Raw genomic sequence first — 21,078 nt, forward strand, 5'->3', positions numbered from 1 at the left:
TTGAGGCCTTTGAGGGAGAGGAGCAGACGTTGCTTTTTCACCCAGTGATTGGAGCACATAAAATTCCTTGCTCTACTAGCATGGCGTCATGCTGGGCGGGAGATCAATCGCGAAGTATGTGCTCGAAGAAAATAGAGGCACCATGCTTCTTTCCTTCGCTTCCTTCCCTTCGACGAGCCTTCTTATTTCTTCTCCAACGACTGCCAAAAATAGAGGCTAAACCAGGCTTGCCTGTCTTCGGAAAGGATATAACAGTGCAGAGACCTTGTCAGGCTTCTCTCCGGCATACAAAGATGAACCAGAGTCAAGTATTCCTACGAATCTTAGCAACGTGATATCTCTCTCATCCGAGTCTGGCTAATCGTCTGCATTACCGTTGTCCTACCAAGAAATAATACAACACATGCAGGTCAGGTATAGGGACGTGCAGCCCGAAGTTTTAACGGGACAGAGGGAGTGGATGGTTGGTGATGAGCTCCGGGATGCGGTGGAGGTAAGTATGGTACCAAGCGGAAAGGAGGGTAGGCGCCAGCGAAAACTCCGGGATTAGGTTGCAGAATGTACTATGCAGAAGCGGACGCCTCGCGACACCTTGCGCATCTCGCTCCGCTACCACGCCTTGCCACATGGCATGCTGCCTTTCCGATCTCCTATCCTCAATGGATATGTGCAACTGACGTGCAGGATTGGAGGTCGTCCATTTCGGTTAGTCTTTCCAAATCCTTCGACTTGCTGTGCAGACGATCTTGCCAGCCGGAATGGTGGTGTGCATTAGCGTAGGATGCCACCTTTTGGGACGGAAGGATTGCTAGCAGGGATATATGTGTGTCTGTGTCGTGTTCGTCTCTCATCCCTCACGTGCTCATACCTCATACCAAGTTCTTTCCCTTGACGTTCTCCTCTTTTGTCGGTGTCCCACTGGCTGTGACAGTCAGGGTCTCCCGTATTCACCATCATGCTTTCAAAAGCATTAACGCCAACAGGCTTCCCAAGTTTCCTCCTCCAATTTTCGCCATGGAGGATGATGGGCAACATTGGGATGAAGGCCAATCCACCACCGATCAAGGCAAACATGAGGAATGTCCATTGATAGCCGATCGCGTCGCCGAGGTGAACGACATAAAATGCAAAGGTCATGCCAAACTCTTGACGGATGAAGTTAAATAACTGTGCAACTTCACTGCTCTCAGTACGATAGCAGTCAATAGAGTATGTGTACGTCGTGGTGGTGATGATCTGCAGACCGAAGCACGCAATCCCCATACCAAGGATGGGGGCAATCCAGACTGTGTGGTATTGCAGGCAGAAGCCATAGATCAGAAGGCCCGCCGGAACGATGATTTCACCCATCCAGATGGCCTTGAGTCGAACTTCGGGTTCGGGATCGCGACCCATCCGCTTTCTCTCCCGTTTCACGATGAAGTCGACCACCCAGCCTGAAACACATTCGCCCAAGATGCCACCCATGGTGAGGGATGCACCATAGGTCAGACCAATGGTCAGGGTATTCCAATGGAAAAATTCCGTGAAGATGGCCGCGACCGTCACGGCAGGTAAAATGGAGGCAAAGCCGTACATGGTGGCGTAATATAATGCAGGAAAGAGCACCGAGGGATATTGGGCCATCTTTAAGGCTGGAATGACGAATTGGTTCAGTGTGAGCCTCAGTTCGGGAAAATTCGTATGGAGTCCTAAATGGGAGAAATAGATTGCTTTGGTGAACCGGGGTCGCGTAACAGCATCGTCGGCCGCTACCTGGATAGCATCTAGTTTCGATGAAGAGATTGGCGATTTTCGGATATAAAGAGTCTCTGGGAGACAGAAGAAGGAGGTTAAAAACATCACCGCATCTATGATGGCCATAAACTTGAAGATCCACCGCCATCCGCAATACTGGCCCAGGAGACCACCGACGATAGGTGCGAGGTGACTTCCATTGACCATCGTCACCGTGAAGAAACCCACGGCTCGGCCGCGTTGATGGTACCAAAATAGGTCGGTCACGGTGGCTGCACCCAATGCAAATGCAACAGGAAAGAAGCCGTTAAATACTCTTGCGACAATGAGTTGGCCGAACGATCGCGTGTAGGCGCAGCCTAAAGCGGAGATGAAACCAAGTAAAGTCGTGCCCAGGTAGACAGGCCGCCGACCATACTTGTTGGAGAGAGGAATCCAAACCCAAGGCGCAACTCCATTGAGAGCTATACAGACAGTTCTTTCAAGCACGTTAGTCGTTGACGTGGAGATATTGTGTGTCCTTGCTGGCTTACGTCTGATACGAGGCTGTAACCTTGCTAATGTTGAATTCCTCGGCGAGGAGGAGATAGGCGGGGTTGATCGAAGCGGTGTTGAGACCACCGATAGCCGCAAGAAGGGATGTCTGTACCAAGATGACAATCTGCCCAGGATCAGCAAGCTATTTGCGGACGCCGACAAGTCTGCCCAACCTTGAGCCACATAGGCCAATTCAGAGGATCACGGGGGTCGTCAGACGGCAGAGGAGTAAGAGGTTCCCGATGGCGAAGGATTGTGTCATGGTCCTCATTCCCTTTGTGTTCTCCCTCCACCAATGTGTCCGGGACCGTATCACTTCTTTCGGCCATTTTTGGTTTTCACCGCCCCGTAAACTTAGGGCGTTGAGGAACGAGAGCGAGGAGTGGGACGAGGAAGGGGTAGATATTGTCTTGACGATATGAGAAATCTCGTGGCATCTTGGGTGGCATGTCGACAAGAGACGAGTCTCATCGACGCCAACACCTTTCAGACTGAACTAGCCAATGCTGGTGAGCCGTGTCATGCACAACTTGAAACTTCCGGTTCAGAACGCAGGCGAACGAGCGATCTGGTAGCGTGACAGCCGCAGGTGTAAGTAAAGTTCCGGTGGGATAATTGTTGGAATCTGGATACTTGCAACGGGTAGGACTGCCAAACAAAGGGGAAAAGGATGGGGAACTGCGGTACGCCTTGATCTTTGAATTGGAGGGAACTTTTGGACTCTGGAGGGGCTCGACAGATGCTGGGCTTTGAAAAAATGTATTGGACATTGCGAGATGTGAAGATAAATTCGGAAGAGTAGGGTAGGGATAGTGAGGACTAATGCCTGAAGAGGAGTTAAAGATGACTAATGGTCACTCCGTTAGACAACGAAGAGAGGCATCGAAACAGGAGAGAAAATAGTAGCAAAAAGCAGCGACATGTGGAGGGCATGATACCTTAATTCGTAGGGTAGTCAGCAAGGTACCTGGGAAGCTTCCAATGCCCTGGGTCGACGACATGAGAGCCAAGTTCAATCAAGCCTTTTTGCCTAATGAGCCTAGCAGAATACGCAGTCTGTCATTCCCCCGTGGAGACCGCGTGTTCCTTGTGGCTTGCTGACTCGTGTCCTCCGTCTTCTGGTGGCTGGCGATGAAGGTGGACGTAGTCCTTGCTCTGGTGATATCTCTGTTGACCTCACTTGAACTTGCGTTCACTACACAACCATCCCCGAGCATCAACTTGTAACTAGTCATTGGAGCTCTGGGGGTTTTTGACAGACTTATCTACTCGAAATCACATGTCTATGATCCTCCCCGGGTACACATTTGCTACATGGTCTTGCCGCTCCCCACCACCTGACCGGCGACTCTCCGCCACACTAATCCCTTATTCACTGCCGACGATGAGGTGCTTGAAATACAAAGGGACAGACAATCTGGGGAGGTTTCCCCCACTCTCGACCGCCCCAAAATTAATGCAGTCGTCCCGTTTTTAATCGACAGACTGCATCGCCATAAGTATCATCGTCGTAGATTGTCCACCATGACCGACACGGGTCGGTATCCTCCAGTGCCTGGATACTTTTTCATTCTGAGTCGACCCAAAGCTTGTCTGAGTTTAGATGAGTACCATAGCTGGTATAATACTGAGCATGGTCCATTGCGTTTGATGCTTGACTTCTTTCCGGTCGGCCATCGTTATAGAAGTCGCGACTTGGACCCCCCAGTATGGCTTGCCGCGTACGACGTGACGACACTTTCATGTTCCGAAGATCCACGGTACACAATGTTACGCCAAAATCGATCACGGCGCGAGACAAGGATCCTCAACACCGGGTTAGATATGCTTGATCGTCGTATCTATCGAACACTGTCAACTCGGGGCACCAGTCATGGGCCTGCACCGGTTATTATGGCGACGACTTTTGTCGTCAGGGAGGAATTGGTCGGTGAGCTTCATGCTTGGTACGACCAGGTATGATATGGCGGAGGCATTCGAGGATGCATGTTGACCTAGAGCAGGAGCATTTACGCCATATCTCGATGATCCCGGGTTGGCGTCGAACTCGACGTTTTCAGTTGGTCGAGTCCACCGACCCAAAAAATGGTGTCGTCGAACTTCTTGCGGTCCACGACTTTGATCAAGTCAACGGTCTAGGTGGTATGGAGCACGAGCAAGTTCAAGCGACACCGTGGCGGGCCAAAATACTTGAGATGGTAGAAAGTCGTGATAACAAAGTCTTTGATTTCTTCCATGAATTCAAGGCTGGTGACTATCGCCGACCAATTGAGGTCGATGATGAAAGAGCGGGACTCAATCGTTCGGATATAACGTGCTGATGGGCCAAGCCATGTCCTGCAGCCACACTTGGGCATGCAAAGGATGTCCCTGTCAGCGCCGAGGGTACTTTCATTCTCCTGATCTTTGGCATGTCAGTATCCGTATTTGAGTAGGGAAGGGATTTGAGGTCGAACTTGGTATGAGATTTGTGACCCAAGCTGCTAGTGGCCCTCACCCCTGAAGGACCCCGGAATTCGGCTATGAATTAAGGCGGATTGGTCCGTTCCTCCGGTGAGAGAGCACGCCATAGGCTTCTACAATATGGGACGGTCCATATGTGTCGCAATACTCGGCCACTGTGAACGTATGGCTTGCCGGTCAGGAAGTGGTCGGTGGAAAACAGATGATCAGGAGAAGAGAGGCATTCGCAAGTCCAGAGGCTGAGCATCAGCACGCGAACAACCAAGCCTGGATCAACGCTAAGGCAGCCAGTATTTGTAAGACCTTGACGTGTTAATGCAGGACAGGTATTGTGGAGACACGAGACGCTTCTGCAACCCCGGCTCCGTTTTGTTGCCCATTCTGAGCCATCAGATTTTCAAAGTGGTATTCCACGCACGGCGGCGATCCGGATATAGAAATATGTCCGCAAACGGATCTGAGCGTCTACCGAGCAGTCGGTTCCAGTGCAGAACTGATGACCATAACCGAGCATGGCTTCTCGAGATTCATGGTGAAATGTCAAAGGTGCGTGGCGGTAGTTCGATCCCAAGAGCAGGGTTTCATACGGAGATCAGCGCCGTTTCAGGCTATTGACGAGAGAATATCCAACGTTGGCTGAGTCCCTTTGATTTTGGCAGATTGTTTTGCCAACAACCCGAAGTCTGGCTCAAGGCATCGAATTAGAGGGTTCCTAGGCACAGGGTTTGAGGTCCTTTGTCATGATGGCGGTGACTAGGGACTGGGATTCTCTAGATGACAACAGCGGGAGGAAATACATGTTGCGGGACATCTTTGCCGAATCGATCCGTAGGAGCATGGGGGAATTTGTTGAGCCCCCTCGTGGCAGCAGGGGAATGTGGAACGCAAGGGTAAGAGTTGACGACGGGGGCGTCAAGTAGGTGGTGCTTATGTTTAACAAAAAGTGCTGATGCTAGGACCCCCCGTATTCGTTCAGCGGCAAGAAAGGGAGGGAAAGTGGTTTAGTCGATCAGAGGCGGATCCGGTGAGAAGGGAACTAGGACAGCCATTAACCATACTAATCCCATTGTGAATGCTCTGCTGCTCAAGAAATAGGGACAGCCTTATCCTATCCCAGGCTGGCAAAAGCCCAGAGGTGGCTTGCAGCCTGATGATGTTGGCAGATGTTACGAATAAGGGGTTCCCTCTATCATCCAATGGACCGCCTAATACAATCTGGTACCGGGTGAGCCCGAGGATGTGTTACCCGTCGGTTGAGGAGATCCTTTGTGTTGGTGCAAGGCGTGAGAATACCCAGCTGAGGCTGGCTTCAAGCCTTCGGCCCTACCGGCTCTGGAAGCTCTAGAAGACGGATAGTGGCTGGCCTGACGGAGAGAGGGGAAGTTTAGTCAATATAGGCACGATGGGTGAGAAACAACAAGCAGATGCCACAGACAAGGCGCAGGCAGAGAAAGGCTACGCGCGGCGGCCAAGGGCTGTGTTGGCCAAGGGGGCTGGCAGGTAATGTGCCGGGTGCTCCCTGAATGGCCCAGATGGGCTTAAGCTCTAACCCCGCGATAACGGGCGGTGGGAGGGGACAGGAAGACATGGAGCGCAACCACCGTCCAGGTTTACTTCTTCACCACCTGCCCTTTATTGCTCTGGATTACATGCTTGCTTCCGGAGAGTGCCATCTACCACTCAATGCTATTTGGGGGATATGTCTTTCTTTGCTCGGCTTACTCTATAGAATTACCATTACATACTCCAGTGTGATGTCAACGAATACGCTCGACATCTGGCTGTTTGAATCGAGTCTGTGCTGGACATTCCGATCTTCTCCTGGCATCCCTGCTCTTCTTCCCTGCTCAGTTTCTTAGGGCACTCTCTCAGGCATCATGCTCTCCCGTCCTGCACCGATGCGCCACTGGCATCTCCCAACCTCGACCCTCGTTCAATCACTAGCACCTCCGGTACGGAGCGCCAGCAATCATCAAAGCCCTGTATCGAGTCCTGGTTCTGTACCTCTGCAGAGCTGCCGCATGTGGCATAAGGGACCCCTTCGGCTATGTCAACATATTGCGACTCCCTGCCTCCTGCTGACTGGCTCTTTTCCCGTACTCAAACCCCCGTGCTGCGTCTCGAGTTCGTCAACCCGCGCGCCCTCCAATACCCACACCCTGTTCCTCGATGCGAGAAATCGACTACCACCGTGGTTAGGAAATTCTCTTTCTCTGTTCTAAACTTGCCAACTCCCCCTCCTCCGCCGAACCCTGCATTAGCGATTCCCAGAATCCATCCACGCATACCTGCATGCCCATCACACTACATCACATCCCAGACCCCGTCCCATGCAATCCCCCCCTGCTCGCCGATTCCTCGTACATATGACATTTGTACATGGTGGCTCTTGGGCTGTTCCCTCCGATCATCCTCCCTGCAACACGCTAACTAACAACACTACCTGCCTCGTGTCTACTAGATGAGAAAATTATCCCGGTTTCGAGACCGGGGTCTGTCCTTTCGCTGACGGATCTCCAATTTTGAGGCCCGTGAGGAGAAGACCATCAAAAATTGCCTCTGCCCTACGAGGCTTGATCATGATCTAGTCTTGATTGCGATTCCAGCACTTCAAAATCACATCTACACCCACACTCTTGACCTCCATCCCAAACAATACCATGCCCGCCGAAGTTGACCAAAAGCCCAAATCTAAGCATCGCAAATCTACTTGCGCTGGTTGTCGAAGGAGAAAAGTATGCTCCTCCCCGTCGTCGACCTTTCCACCTCTCCGACTCGATCACCACAAGATAGTGGCTGTCCGATTTCGAACGTGCAGAGGCTGATCTGTTGATAGTCAAAATGCGATGGGAAAACGCCCAAATGCACGACGTATGGGTTTTCGTCGAAAACGACATTTCTGATCATGGGTCCTGACCTGCTTATAGATGCATAGCCTATAAAGACAACTGCCATTACGACAAGCCCCCCTCGCTCGCCTACGTGCGATCGCTAGAGGAGGAAATTCAGGAGTTGAAGGCGCAATTGCGACAAGCCAAAACCCAAGTCTGGCTGACCAGGGTATGAGCCCGTCGTCCCTCTGTGGTGCTCTGTCCCTTGTATTCACCTTTGAACTAGGCCGGGTCTCATGACGAAAAGAAGTTACCTTCAGCGTCGCCCGCCAGTGAAGCTGCCGGATCACAGAGCTCGTTTCAAGGAAATGGACTTGTCCATCGGAATCGTCATGTCAAATGGGAGACAGATATCAGTGTGGACGACAACGGGAGCGTCACATTTCACAATTCTACGTCTCCTATCCATGAGCCTCCCTCGACACAACCCCATCATTCCCCGATACCTGCTGCCCATGTCAACAGCAACGGCGATCCCCAAGACGACCAGCGTGTGAGACGAGACCTCATCTTAAATGCCAATCATCAGAGGCAGATCGAACCCTTTGCCATTGCAAATGGCGCGGCAAAGGCCAATGTCCCCAAAGAAATTTCGCATGAATTGCTCAAATATCACTGGTGCTGGATGCATCCTCTATTTTTATTCGTGTATAGACCCGCCTTCATAAGAGGCATGGCCATGGTGAACCTGAACACACCGGGAGCGCAAGATCCTCCGTATTTTTCAGAAACTCTGTTGAAGGTATCGTGAAGACCGGAAAAAGGACCAACTCGGATCTTCTGTCTGACGGAAATTCTAGGTCATTCATGCCCATTGCGCAAGGTTTCTGAATCACGATGTCTACCAAGACCAGAGCCAAAGCGTTCTCAATCGACAGGGCCCGATGGGGACCGCTTTGACCGCTGGAGAATTCATGCAAGAAATGACAGATGAAGCGCGATTTGGCTTGGGAATGGACATCTTGAAGAACAGCTCGATTCCTACCATTCAAGCACTTCTCCAGCAATCCGCTCGAGAAGTGGTGTTTGGCCGATCATCTCAAGCATGGACGTTCGCAGGTGTTGCGTTTCGCATGGCTTTAGACATGGGAATCCACTTACCCAGCGACAAACTTCAATCCTTTGTGAAAAGTTTGACTGCCGAAGACATTGAAATTCGAAAACGTCTGTTTTGGAGTTGTTATACGTGGGACAAAATTCTGTCTCTGTATCTCGGTCGCATGCCTGGATTCACCCCAGCCACGGAGGAAGTACCACTGACGTTTATGGACGACTATAGTGATAGCGATCCGTGGGCGCCATATTATGGCGAAACACCTCGACCTGAACTGGCAAACGCACCCAACTACCCTCCTTGTCCCGGCTATGTTATTTCGTGCTTTCGGCAGTTATGCAAAATCTGCGTCATTCTGAACGATTTGATGCACAATATCTATTCTTCTGAAGCGGCAGCCAGACGGGACGTGGAGGACGAAGAACACTCAGCCGAGACCAAAGCGGCAATTGAAGCCCCTTTTATTCGAATTTCACGCGATTTACGAGACTGGCTGATATCCTTACCTCCCCATTTGAGAATCAACCCGGACCAAATGCCGTCCTTGGCTCCTCCGGTTCACATTATGTCACTCAATCTATTGTACCATACAACTGTCATTTTACTGAATCGACCCGTCATTCTCGGAGCCCGCGACATGAATGCGCCAGGACCTGCTCGGGCATATCAGTTGTGTATCCAAGCGACGGGAGCAATTCACGACTTGATAATGTTGCAAGCCAATACGTTTGGACTGTCTCACGTGTCGTATTTAAATGCGTACAGCGTTTACATTGCGGCCACAATCGCAGTTCTACGTTTTGAAAGGGAATTTCAGCCGGGAGAAGATCACGCGATGGCCGCACAGAAGAATGGCCTCATTTTCCTCTTGGATGTCTTACAAAAGGCATCGAATGCCATGCCCGCTTTGGAACGAAGCAATGCCATTATCAGAAAACGAATGAAGGCGGTTCTGGATCGACAAAAGACTCAAGCCCGACAAAGCTATTCAAATGGTTCGACGCCTCCGAAATTCAACATCTCAACTCCAACGAGTCACCAGATGGATCTCGCACAACCGACGGCATTCCAAACACTTTCGAATCCGGTTTCAGGTCATTCGAACTATTCTCAGCCCGACACACCGGGCTCATTCGTTGCACCAATGCCCTGGCAATCAGGAATGCGATCCAGTCTCTATTCTGAGCCCGCACGCGGATCCGACGACTTTCTGCCTGCGTTTCCTGGTCAACAGTTTCCTGTTGGTTCTGAGCACAGTTTCGGGAGCGGTGATGTCGATCCTCACGCTCGAACGGCTCTGTTGGGCTACAATCTGGACCCTCATCCACGACTGAACTCCGGGGACATTGATTGGAATTTCATGGATACCTTTGAAGGAAACTCCGTCCATATGTGACTAGCCGTGTGAATAGCAGGGCCTTGGACTGGACGGGGTTGGAAAAAACACGACTCAGGCAAATGAAGTTGGGCGAATTCGAACATTTCATCATTGCAAGTATCCGACTGCCAATTCACTTACAATCTTGCCTCGACGGTGGCTATTTTGGGAGGTATCTAGGTTGGAAAATCAACCCACGGGAAAGAGGTTTTCAAATGGCTGCAAATGGCAACACGACAAAAGCATGGGAGGACAACAAGCATTTACAGAGTATGCTATCCGCCGCATAATGTAGGGCTAGAAAGGTGGGTTGGAACCTTTGGGCAAACTGTGATATTACTAATGACGGTCGTTGTTTTCATGACGGGAAGGGGCATCAATATGAATTTCCATTTTCCCGACGACATTGCCTTCGAGCGGTACATAGAGCCAATGACATTACCATTGACATGTGGTATGTTTCTTATTTGCTCTACATTACTTCTCCGACCTACTGCGATCTGTTGTCACACAATCATATCGAACAAGGCACACCAAACAAACAGATGTCGTGAGACTGGACTGTGGTCTTTGGTCTATTTTAAGATACCGGACACGGAGGGAGGAGAAGAAAGGATGATGAGAAAAAGTTCGGATGAGATGACGGAATTCATGGGATCCCCGCGAGGGCAGCGACAGGAGGCAAGAACACACCATCCCAGTTCAGCTTCGTAAGACTCAGGCTAAACACTGCGTAAACACCCGTGGAGTAAATTCAGGCCGATGTGGATGTTCAGCATAATCATGCTCAAGGCTGCGAGGTCCTCTAGAATTCAGAGACTTAACAGGGAATAGATTACGAGTGATGAAGAGGGTACAGCTTGGCCTTGAGCCTTGAGTCAGCCCCACTCGAGTTGAGGTCGATGGTGATTAAAGCAAAGCCACAAACATGCGTCTTCTCTGACGGATAGTGAGAAAGGTGGAGTCAATTGTTCGAAGGGAGTTACCGTCTATTGACAAGGTGGGCGAATCTGATGTACCGCGCCTTACTCCGGATGCAAACGAGCAAATTAGCCACAAGCAGTGCCGGTGCGCACAAATGAACAAATCAAGTCAAGGTCGACATGGAAGAGACAGGACAGAGCGCCAGTGGAGTGGGAACGATTAGGAAACAGAACAAGCAACCCAGGGTCTGATCGACGCACAAAACACGCAGATCTGAAAAAGGAAGCTCGATATGACCATGAGCATAAACAGAAGCATGAGCACTAAAGTAGCTGAATATAGATGCGGGAATTCCTTGATTCCCATTCATGCATAACACCGGCGCTAGTACATGTATCTTCTTCTAGGAGATGGAGACTAGATGTATTGCATCAGACTAGAAATCCTGCACCATCAGTATGCGATATGAGTGGAAGTGGCAGGACGATTCGTGGTTCCCCGGTACCAATTGCGTGGAATGCACAATCATTGGGTTGTGCTATATTTGGTGCACAACGCCACTAACCTGCATGAAACTAGTATAGATCCGGGGGCAATATATTTGGTGGAATTAATTGCAAATGCAGATGCTTCTGGGATGTTGGGGCCTGGAAGCAATAGTAATAGGGGAATGACAAAGAATCACGTACTGGTATTGGGGCCATCCGGGGAGATTCCGGGGAAAACAAGGATCAACAAAGGCACGAGACAAAAAAAAGAGGAGGGATATGATTGAGACTGAACACACTAGGATAAGCGCAGATGATGGTACGAATTGCATCCGGAGACGTACAACAATACGAGATATGTGGGAGGGAATACGGCGAACAAAAGGAGAAAGCTAGCCTTGCCGCCCCACATTACGTATGAAGTGGTCAAGATAGGCAATCTATATTTGGCTCAGAGAACTGCATAAAACAAAACGAGTTTGAATGCCGGTTTCATGCAAGGCAACTACTCTCACCATAATCTATCCAGCATCCGGCACCTAACAGCCACACAACGCATCATATACGAGGAGAGAAGCACAAAACCAAAGCAAAAACAGGATAATCACCATCAATTAAAGCGGCGTTGGAGTAGTATAACGATGGAACTATGACACAGTCAGAGAGACAGAATGACTGCCGTGGTCATGCACCTACGCACCTACGCTGACATGACTAGTGACCTAGACTTGATGGGCCGATGCAATACGATATACTCACTCAGTCCCTATCATAAGGAGATAGAGCTACACGATTACTGACATATGGGGCACGGGGCATTGGCTTAGCTTAAGCTTTTCGCTTACGAGCTACCATTGATGGTGATGTTTTTCTTCGTCAGAAACTCCACCATGGGCAAGCGATTGTAATACGGAGAGGCCAAGTCTGGAACATGGCGAGGGAGATCAAGCCGAGAGTACAGGAGAGTAGAGTGGAGTAAAGTGCGTGAGCGAGGGAAGAGCAGCTTAGGTTATGTAATACGTGAGTACAGGACACGACAAAGCAAAGGAAAGAAGGCAAAGGCAAATCATATATCATATATTTACTCGTATCATTCTCGACACGACCCGACAGACCAAGCTACAACCTTTTCGACTTCTCATGTCGACATTCCAAAAAGCCCCAGCCGTTTAACCCGATGTTGGATAGGCACCTAGACAAGAGAGCGGTGATAAAGCTCCATAAGCAACGATGTTCATCTCATTGCTGGTCTTCTATGCCTCGTCAAGATCGGTAGAGCAGGTGAGTTCCTTCCACTCGTCCAGTCTCTGGATGGTTTCCTCGCACTTGGCTTTAATCATTCGATACGCATCCGTCCCAAGAGCCAGTTTTATTGGTATTTCTTTACCCGAGGCACCGGTCAGGACGTCAAGCATGACCTTTACACCCTTCTTGACATCTCCAGGCTGCTTGTTATCGTATGCGTTCATCAATTCCTCTCCCTTTCGAACAGCCGTCCCGTCGTAGTCGGGGATGACATTCTTCTTGTGGATCTTGTTCCCCGGGTTGAGGAAGTTGGAGCGGAAATAGCCTGGCTCAATTGTGCAGACTTTGATGTTGAAGTCGGCCAATTCATAGTGCATGGTTTCGGACAGGCCGCTGACGGCCCATTTGGACGCGCAGTAGAGGCCCACTCCCGCATAGCCACGCCACGCTCCGATGCTGGAGATGTTGGCGACAACGCCGGATCGTTGTGCTCGCATGTATGGGACTATGGCTCTGGTGACGTTCAACATACCGAAAACATTGGTCGCGAATTGGGTTTGAGTTTCCTCGGGGCTGCTCTGGTCAGGATATGTGGTCCTCTCTCAATGGGTATATGGTAATTCTCTCTTACGTGAGTTCTTCCAAGCCTCCGACTTGGTTGTAGCCAGCGTTGTTGATGAGATAGTCAATTCTTCCATAAATCTGATGTGCTTCTTCGGCAATTTTCTTGAGGTCGTCCAGTGAGGCTGTGACGTCCAAGCTCATTGTCGCGGCACCAGCTTTCCGGAGATCCTCAAGTTTACTAGCATTGCGGGCGGTGGCAATGACTCTGTCCCCTCGACTGAGAGCACCAAGGGTGAGCTCTTTGCCGAAGCCACTAGAGCAGCCAGTGATGAACCAGACTTTGGAGCTTGCCATCGTAGGGGTGTATAACGGATGTGCTGGGGGGAAGGGGGGGATGTGAACTTTGGTGAAGAGGTTTGGCTGGAAGTGTGTTGAACTGATGAGTTGAAACCAAAGAGGTTGGGCATTCGATTTAAATACTGTGAATTGAGGTGCCCTTCGCTCCCCAAGCCTCGTTCTAGGTCCCTGATGGGATATGTCCATCTGCCAAAGCCATTATCTCCACATTATTGGCCTCCATGGACATAAGAGAGCAAATCAATGCATTTCGGCCGATGCGCAAAACAGGAGCACAAGGGCAATTTCCACACACAACATGTGACGAAGTTGCATTCACCAAAATCTCGCAACAAGACGTCAATGAAGCAAGCTTGCAGCGGCACGGATTTGCCAAAGACCGTCCCGTTTATTTGCTTCGACTACTGCTTTTGTCGCCAATGCAGCACATTGTGTAATCAGGCTCCGAAATCAAAAAGGCCTCTGCCCAAAGCCCCACCTGAGCGCCTTGAACAAGGTACATTCTCTCAATTCGTGTGTAGAAATATGAGGGATGCGTTGAATGTTACTTCACTATTCCTCTTGCTGGAAAGACGATGAAGAAAAATGTTGGGGATGTTGCGGCCGCGTCGGCCGCGCGCATAGGTCTGCGCTAATATTTCCCCATCGGCGGAAGAACTGGCCAAACGAGATTATTTCCGGTCATGACGGCTTTGGGATGGGTCCGGGTTGGATCTTCAACGCCGACAAAAGATCTGAACACTGGTCGGTGTCTATCGACATGCGAACGTATGCCTGTGATGAATGGGATGAAAGCACCTCGTATTCGTGACATAAACCTGTTGTCTACCGGTATTACTGTCAATTGGCCAGAACATAGACCCAGACCAGAGGTGGGAACAGACAAATGGCCCTTTTGGAGCTGTCTCGACCTGTTGCCTAGCGGTCGACAGGGAGCTGTTTGTCCGAGGCCGCTTCAACATCATGGTCAGGAGGTCGCAGCAGCGACGATCAAGACTTTGCATCGATCAAAGTCCTTCAGGCAGGACGAATGTTATGACTTGGTTGAAATGGCTCCAGCGACATGGACGGCAGAGGGCTAGGGGAATTCGTCACTACGCAGGATGACCGCAACCAATGAAGCGCAGCAGTGGTCTGTTAAGAGAAAGATTTTGATTGCTCTATCTTTTCAAGAGGAGTTTGATCAAGATTGTGCCGAAAAGGGCCACCCATGCTGATTGACTCGGCCTACTCTTCATCCTCGAGGTCCTCTGTTTCCGCCGTCACGGCAGCTGTCTTGCTCTCGGAGCCGGCGATGACTTTGGTCTTCACCGCAGGTTCATCTTCCTGCTCATGTCCATCGGCATCGTCTCCTGGGGCATCATCTTCAACCTCCTCTTCCTCCTCCTCTTCTTCCCCATCTTCTTCCTTTTCTTCTTCTGCGGTAGTTTTGGACTTCTTTGAAGCAGGCTCGAGGGGTTCGACGTCAGCCTTGCGCTTCTTGGGAGGAGGGGCTGAATCATCAGAAAGGTCAGCACTTGGGTAATGACGAGGTCGAGAGTATATAACATACCTTCCTCTTCTTCTTCCTCTTCACCATCTACCTCTTCTTCTTCTTCTTCCTCCTCCTCTTCTCCATCTTCGTCTTCATCGATCTCGGAGTCTTCATACCTATTCCAAAAACATCAGCATCCTGTACGGCCGGTGGCATTCGACAGCTGGCGCAATGAGATTCAGACTAGACGATCTCAGTGGCAAAGGCCCTGACGAGAAATGCCCAAGTATGAGATGAGTTGAGTGTTGGCAAGACCGACCAACAAGGTCTCCCGGCCAAATTTGAAGGGATTACAACGAATCGCATTGGGGTTCACAGTTGGGAAGACCAAAACAGAAGAGAAAGGTCAATGATGTCTGGATGAGATTGATCTTACTCTTCTTCCTCTTCTTCTTCGTCACTAGGGAGAGCCTGGAGCTCTTCTTCCTCGTCGTCAGAGTCCTGACGTCGCTTTCTAGGCCCAACCATGATGTAGATTGGATGTGCAGCCGATGTGGAGGATGAGAGATGAGAAAAGAATGGAGGAGAGACAAAAGGGACAGATATAGGTCAGGTAGAAGATCGAGAATAGAAGAACGAGAGGGAGAAAGAAAGTGCGTAGGGTGGGAGACTGCTGGGAACTTGGGGGGAGCTTCTGGCAAACGTCAGGGAACGGGGCACGGGGCCCAGAGCTCAGGATTCAAGGGCCAGGAGCTTAGTCGGAGGAAAGGGAGAGGTTTGCAGTGAGGCCAGGAGGTAGCAGAGCCGAAAGGCAAAGGGTGAAGAAGAGCCATGATGCGGTGGGTGGTCGGCTTGACCCCGGGTCCTGAGTAGAGAAGTGTGAGGAGAGGTGCTTCAAGCGCTGGGCGTCAACTCAAGAAGCTTAGGAGGTTAGATGGGAGATGCAGCTGGCCCTCGGCCAACGATCTTCTCTGCTCCTCTTCCTCTGCCTGCGCCTGCGCTTTCTGACCCTCCGACTCTCGCATCCTGTCTGACTGTTTCAAAGTCCTTCTTCGATCTTTTTCTCTCAACGTCATCCGTCAAATTATCCACCGGCAATCAACGATCGAATTTCAACCGACTCCTAGTTCTATGTTACCCTGAATCTCCTGTTCTCTCTCGTCGTCACCCTTTCTCGACCTCTCTAAGTGCGGAAACGGAACCTCCATCCCCGAATGCCTCATGAACTCAAACGATCCGCCGCACCACCTTTGATGCCCCTTTACGGATGTCCTTTGACAGCTGAACCTCAACAGTACATCCTCCATTCTCCTTTCCATTTTCGGTGCCTTCAGCCCCAATACCCGTGTCAGTACCATCCCGCTCCTCTCTCCTTATCTGCAGACAGCCAACCGATCTGCATCCACTTTTTGTTCTGTCTCGCCTGCGCCGCGCCCAAAAGATATCCAGCTCTGCATCGGCGACACCCACCCAGGGCAGACACCAAGACCCAAAATCACCCCCTTGCTTGATTTCACGTGTCACCAATCCCACCTCAGGGATTTCCTACCATTGTTCAACTCTGCATGGACTCTTCTATTACATTTGTGCAAATGCTGTTGTAGACATAAACATGTCCGCTCGCCATTGAGCGATCACATTCATCGCCAATGAAAATACCGAGCTCATCATGCTGATTGTCACCAGCCGAGCCGCCATGCTCTTCACGCTGAACAAGACCAGTATCGACAGCGTCGGAATGACTGCCGACAGTAGCATACAGATCGTATTTCCCACTCCCACCAGCGTCTCTGGTCCCGTACTCCCACGTTCACTCGAATGCTTTTTCCGTCATCGAGCGGTGAAGCCGATAGCCCACCAGTCGGTGATAAAGAGGCAACACTCTTTGGCGCAGGAAGTTGGCCAAAGGGGGTTTGCTTCCAACGTTTTCATTCAGTGTCATCAGGTCGGTGTCGATGCTTCGGTCGCAGAAGACACCCACTTCTTTCTTCGTCATACCACTAATCTTTCCGGGGATTTGGCAACCCATTGATCTTGGCCGTTTGCAACAGAGCTCGATCTGTGCCATGGTCAGTGGGATTATCTCGATCACCGGCATGGTCGAGATTCCTACGATATTGGTCTAGCAGCGTTCTTGACCGCTCAAAGATTTGGCATATGTCCTCTTCTGACATCTTTTCGGGGCGTTCGATCCATATCTGGTCGAAACTATTCAACCCAGGTACCCTCCTCACCTCATTGATAACTATTTCTAGGTACTGCAGTTCGGCTTGCATGTGCAAAATGTTTTCCAAGTTCATACTGGAAATTTCCTGAATGCTTCGACGAGCCATCATTGTTGCTAGGTTGCCGTTCCCTGTCATTTTGGCGAAGTCACGGATGGAATGGCTTAGTTGCAGCTTTGCAGAATCAGGGGGAGATCTCTGGTTTGGGAGCACAGTGAGCGGCAACTTGGAAAGACGGCGGTTTGTCCCACTCATCTATATCCTTTCACCGACAGGCCCTCCCTCCGAACATTGAGCGAACGACAAAATCCTGTCCAAGCAGATTCTAGAATCTACGCTCCACCACCGCACCCTTCTTCCTTGCATTATCTCACAACAGATTCAGATATCGAGCCTACCCATTACTAAATTCGAGGAGCCACACCAAGTCTGATGGGTTTTCAAGCGCTACACGCTATTCGTGTACTCGGACACGAGGTTTTCGTGACACGTGTCAAAGATTAAACCCCGGTCTGGTGGGTCTCCCGAGAGGGCCAGGGCGACATGTCATAGCCATCAGGCAGAAGAAGGTGAAATGGTACCTACGAGATGGGTATCTGTCTGCCGTTTGCTAAGTATCAGGCAGTTGTCCTCTCTCATAATACGGACTCATTTGAGTTCTGACAATGTTTCGACTCCGGTCAAAGAGGCAAAACGTGCTGCAGTCTCCCTTGCCTATTAATAGAGCCCGACACTTTCTTCGTCTTGACCGAGATGCATGGTTACAAAGATACGATTATAATTGTGACACTGATCCACGATAGTAGGACCTTTCCGAAACGCCAAAGAACTTCCAGAATTCCATAGCGGAAATCCTAATCTTCATAGACACATTCGACCACGTCTCAAACATTCGGAGAGTCACCGCTGTGGACCGAGTCTGGAGAGCGGAGTTCACCCTATGTTTGCAGGAGTCTGTTACCTGTCGCCACGATGCGCTCGCGCGAAGAACGGGCTCGTCCTTGTGCGACGATCTGGCCCCCAGCACAGAATGCACGAGCCCAGAAGGGGAGGGCCTGTTCATTTTCGTTATCTAAGATGGCATATGAAGCTATCCAACCCATTATTTCCGCTGCAAGATTGAGCGCTATTACCCAGGGGCTTGCAGCTTTTAGAAGGCGGGCCCATATCAACAGAAGAACTCGAAATATTCCCTTGGTAAGCATAGATACCTCTGACGGATCTCGATTCCTTGGGCAAGTCCTGACTCTGGTTGCAGATTGATGGCGACCACCGGGTCGGACGAGACAGTCTCTTGGAGGACTAAGTTGAAACGGTCTGAAAGACTTTTCAATCAGAGCGGGAGATTGTGCAAACATGCCCTTGATTTTTGATGACCATGTAGCAAGATCCATGGCCCTCGTGAATACTCCGATAGTTCGCGTCGATCAAATATATTCGACAAGGGTAACTCTCTGATATGCCTAGGGGGGTCGTGCTGGCGGATGGGAGAAGGACACAACTCCATCTGTTTGTCGCTCTCATGTTCATCTATCAGAAGAAACCCGAGAATCTTGCAAAAGGGACCAAGCCCCCTGCTCACCACCCCTCGTCGAGTTCTTCTTGGTGCTGGTGCCGATTTCAATTTGATATCTCACTGTGCTCATGCAGAGCTGAACTTGACAGAACAACCCTATCAAGGTCTCGTCCAATCCATTGGAGAGTTCATAGAGTCAAAAGCACAGTATTTCTGGAATGTCATTTTCGAACCTAGAATCCCTGGTACGACGAAAGTTTACCTTTGCATTGTGAGCCATTCTATGTTCTGCCTCCAGAATCAGGGGGCTAAATTCGACAGCATCCTCGGCCGGCATTGGATCGATAATAACTGGGCAGAATTCGTCAATTGCGATGCCAATGTATGAGCATTCTTTTCCCTTAGACCATACAGGTACCATGATTGAGGCGAACAAGAGCTTCGCTGGAGCAGCGAATCAGCACCCTCGACGAGGACTTAACGCTAGATGAATGGCATTCGAGCGCATGCACTTACTTTATGGGAAAACTGGTATTTTGAATGCACAGCCCAGAGCGAGACACAGGCTCACAACTTCGAACAAGGAGTCACCACCCATACAATGGCGAGGCGGAGACGTGCAACAATCCGTACCAGCAAAATCTGGTTCTCCCCCGACAACGGAGGTCTTTGGACACGATGCTACACGGTAGTTGGGATAAAGTTTGAAGGCACCGAAACAGTTCAAACCGGTTAACAGCATCCGGTTTACCCATAAGGTGGTCATCTGAGCATGCTGAACCGCACCTGCCGACGCGAGGATAGACAGCTTGGTTTTGGTATCCAAAAAGTCTTGTTCAACCTGCCAATCTCTCCTCGTGGCTCTCTCTGAAATTCCGTGGCATTGACAAATTCAGATTCTATGGTCACCCAGACTAGTTTAAGAGGTCGGAAAGCGACATACATGATGACTCGAGTCTTTCCTTGACCTCTGAGGTATGGCTACTTCAGCAACCCTTTTCACGGATATATCAAAGACCGATATCCTCCAATACTATCTCGCCAACACATTTGCATTTCAATTTGGGCTGGGGCATCAAGTTTGTCCAATAACCACGGTCTCATAGTTGGGTAACTGCCCTCATCTCGATTGCCCTATCGTCAGGGAAATGGCGACAGGTCCCCGTCACCCGCCTCCGCCGAATCCTCTTATCCATAACCCTTCGCTCGAGTCTTCATATTGTCTCTGGCAAAGTCGTGATTTCGTCAATCAAGCACATTCGTCCCAATGGTATACCAGTTTTCGAGTTCAGCCTTACGCCTCTCGGGCTGCTTCGCCCATTTGGTGAGATGTGTTCCCCGATAGCTTGACAGGCTTCCAACACGGTAGTTCGTATCCATGTCATTGCCGAGGACCAAGCGCACACCATCAAGCTTCCAAATACGTTCTGTGACAGCATTTTGCAAAAGAGCCTGATTTCGAAAGAAAGGGCGGTAGCTACCCGTGGTGTCATCCAATAAACGACTCTGACCGACCATTTGGGCTCAACTTACGCCCCAAACTCCACGATCTCTCTCCGCTGGTACTATGACATCGGACTGCAGACGTTTCAAGAGATGTTTTACATTGTCGATAAACTTCCACGGTCCAAGTCAGATGGGGGAGAGTGGGATGCCATTCTCCGGACTGGCGTGGAACCGAGCCCCGAAGAGCGAGCTCCTCAAGTTCATCCGTACTACCGTCCAGCTCCGCGAATGCAGGATCCTAAGCACGAGAGAGAGCAGAGGGAAAAGGCCGAAGAAGCCAAGATCAATATGAGGCCGAAAAGGAGGTATAGCAGAAGAAAATCCGTGACGATTTGACGAAGAACTTGAAGCAAGTATCAAACCGTTAGAACCTTCGGCCGCCAAACCATGGAAGGAGTTTTCTTGGGTGCCTTGTTTTTAAAATTCTCTGTCGTGATTTGTCAGGCTGTGTTCTTCCTGCTTTCTTCCTAGCAAACGTCTCCGTCCTTGCCCCCCGCAAAAGAAAAGAAAAGAAAAGAAAATTCCTCAGAACATTGCAGCATGCTAGATCTCACAATGGCAAATCCCCTTCAGGTAGCGGAGGTGGTGTCAAAGTACCAAATTCCAGTCTAAGACCGATCTATTTTCATTTGTTGTCATCCTTGAAGCTAATTCGACTGTCATTGCTCGTTTTCTATCAAGTCTCTCCCCACAACGACCTGTATGGCAAGCTCAGTGGG

At 50.2% G+C, this 21,078-nt stretch overlaps 7 protein-coding genes across 7 annotated transcripts; 3 read left to right on the forward strand and 4 right to left on the reverse strand.

The window, feature by feature from the left end:
- Positions 1-771: 771 nt before the first annotated feature.
- Positions 772-2,603, reverse strand: Z518_06821 (uncharacterized protein; the record flags this gene model as incomplete). Its single annotated transcript, XM_013414951.1, has 3 exons — positions 772-2,215; positions 2,271-2,398; positions 2,448-2,603. 3 exons carry the CDS (start codon positions 2,601-2,603, stop codon positions 772-774), a joined length of 1,728 nt encoding a protein of 575 aa, XP_013270405.1.
- Positions 2,604-3,798: 1,195 nt separating this feature from the next.
- Z518_06822 (uncharacterized protein) lies at positions 3,799-4,595 on the forward strand (the record flags this gene model as incomplete). The annotated part of the gene is made up of 2 exons (XM_013414952.1): positions 3,799-4,230; positions 4,278-4,595. The coding sequence occupies 2 exons, from the start codon at positions 3,799-3,801 to the stop codon at positions 4,593-4,595; spliced, it is 750 nt and encodes a 249-aa protein (XP_013270406.1).
- Positions 4,596-7,397: 2,802 nt separating this feature from the next.
- Z518_06823 (uncharacterized protein) lies at positions 7,398-10,078 on the forward strand (the record flags this gene model as incomplete). Its single annotated transcript, XM_013414953.1, has 5 exons — positions 7,398-7,472; positions 7,574-7,608; positions 7,665-7,782; positions 7,921-8,370; positions 8,429-10,078. The coding sequence occupies 5 exons, from the start codon at positions 7,398-7,400 to the stop codon at positions 10,076-10,078; spliced, it is 2,328 nt and encodes a 775-aa protein (XP_013270407.1).
- Positions 10,079-12,725: 2,647 nt separating this feature from the next.
- Z518_06824 (uncharacterized protein) lies at positions 12,726-13,635 on the reverse strand (the record flags this gene model as incomplete). The annotated part of the gene is made up of 2 exons (XM_013414954.1): positions 12,726-13,290; positions 13,349-13,635. 2 exons carry the CDS (start codon positions 13,633-13,635, stop codon positions 12,726-12,728), a joined length of 852 nt encoding a protein of 283 aa, XP_013270408.1.
- A 1,230-nt stretch (positions 13,636-14,865) lies between these two features.
- Z518_06825 (uncharacterized protein) lies at positions 14,866-15,640 on the reverse strand (the record flags this gene model as incomplete). Its single annotated transcript, XM_013414955.1, has 3 exons — positions 14,866-15,131; positions 15,191-15,288; positions 15,549-15,640. 3 exons carry the CDS (start codon positions 15,638-15,640, stop codon positions 14,866-14,868), a joined length of 456 nt encoding a protein of 151 aa, XP_013270409.1.
- Positions 15,641-17,112: 1,472 nt separating this feature from the next.
- On the reverse strand, positions 17,113-17,475 carry Z518_06826 (uncharacterized protein; the record flags this gene model as incomplete). The annotated part of the gene is made up of 1 exon (XM_013414956.1): positions 17,113-17,475. One exon carries the CDS (start codon positions 17,473-17,475, stop codon positions 17,113-17,115), a length of 363 nt encoding a protein of 120 aa, XP_013270410.1.
- Positions 17,476-20,449: 2,974 nt separating this feature from the next.
- Z518_06827 (uncharacterized protein) lies at positions 20,450-20,695 on the forward strand (the record flags this gene model as incomplete). Its single annotated transcript, XM_013414957.1, has 1 exon — positions 20,450-20,695. One exon carries the CDS (start codon positions 20,450-20,452, stop codon positions 20,693-20,695), a length of 246 nt encoding a protein of 81 aa, XP_013270411.1.
- Between the last annotated feature and the right edge of the window lie 383 nt (positions 20,696-21,078).

This window comes from Rhinocladiella mackenziei (genome assembly GCF_000835555.1).
Source record: "Rhinocladiella mackenziei CBS 650.93 unplaced genomic scaffold supercont1.5, whole genome shotgun sequence".
Classification (NCBI taxonomy): domain Eukaryota; kingdom Fungi; phylum Ascomycota; class Eurotiomycetes; order Chaetothyriales; family Herpotrichiellaceae; genus Rhinocladiella; species Rhinocladiella mackenziei.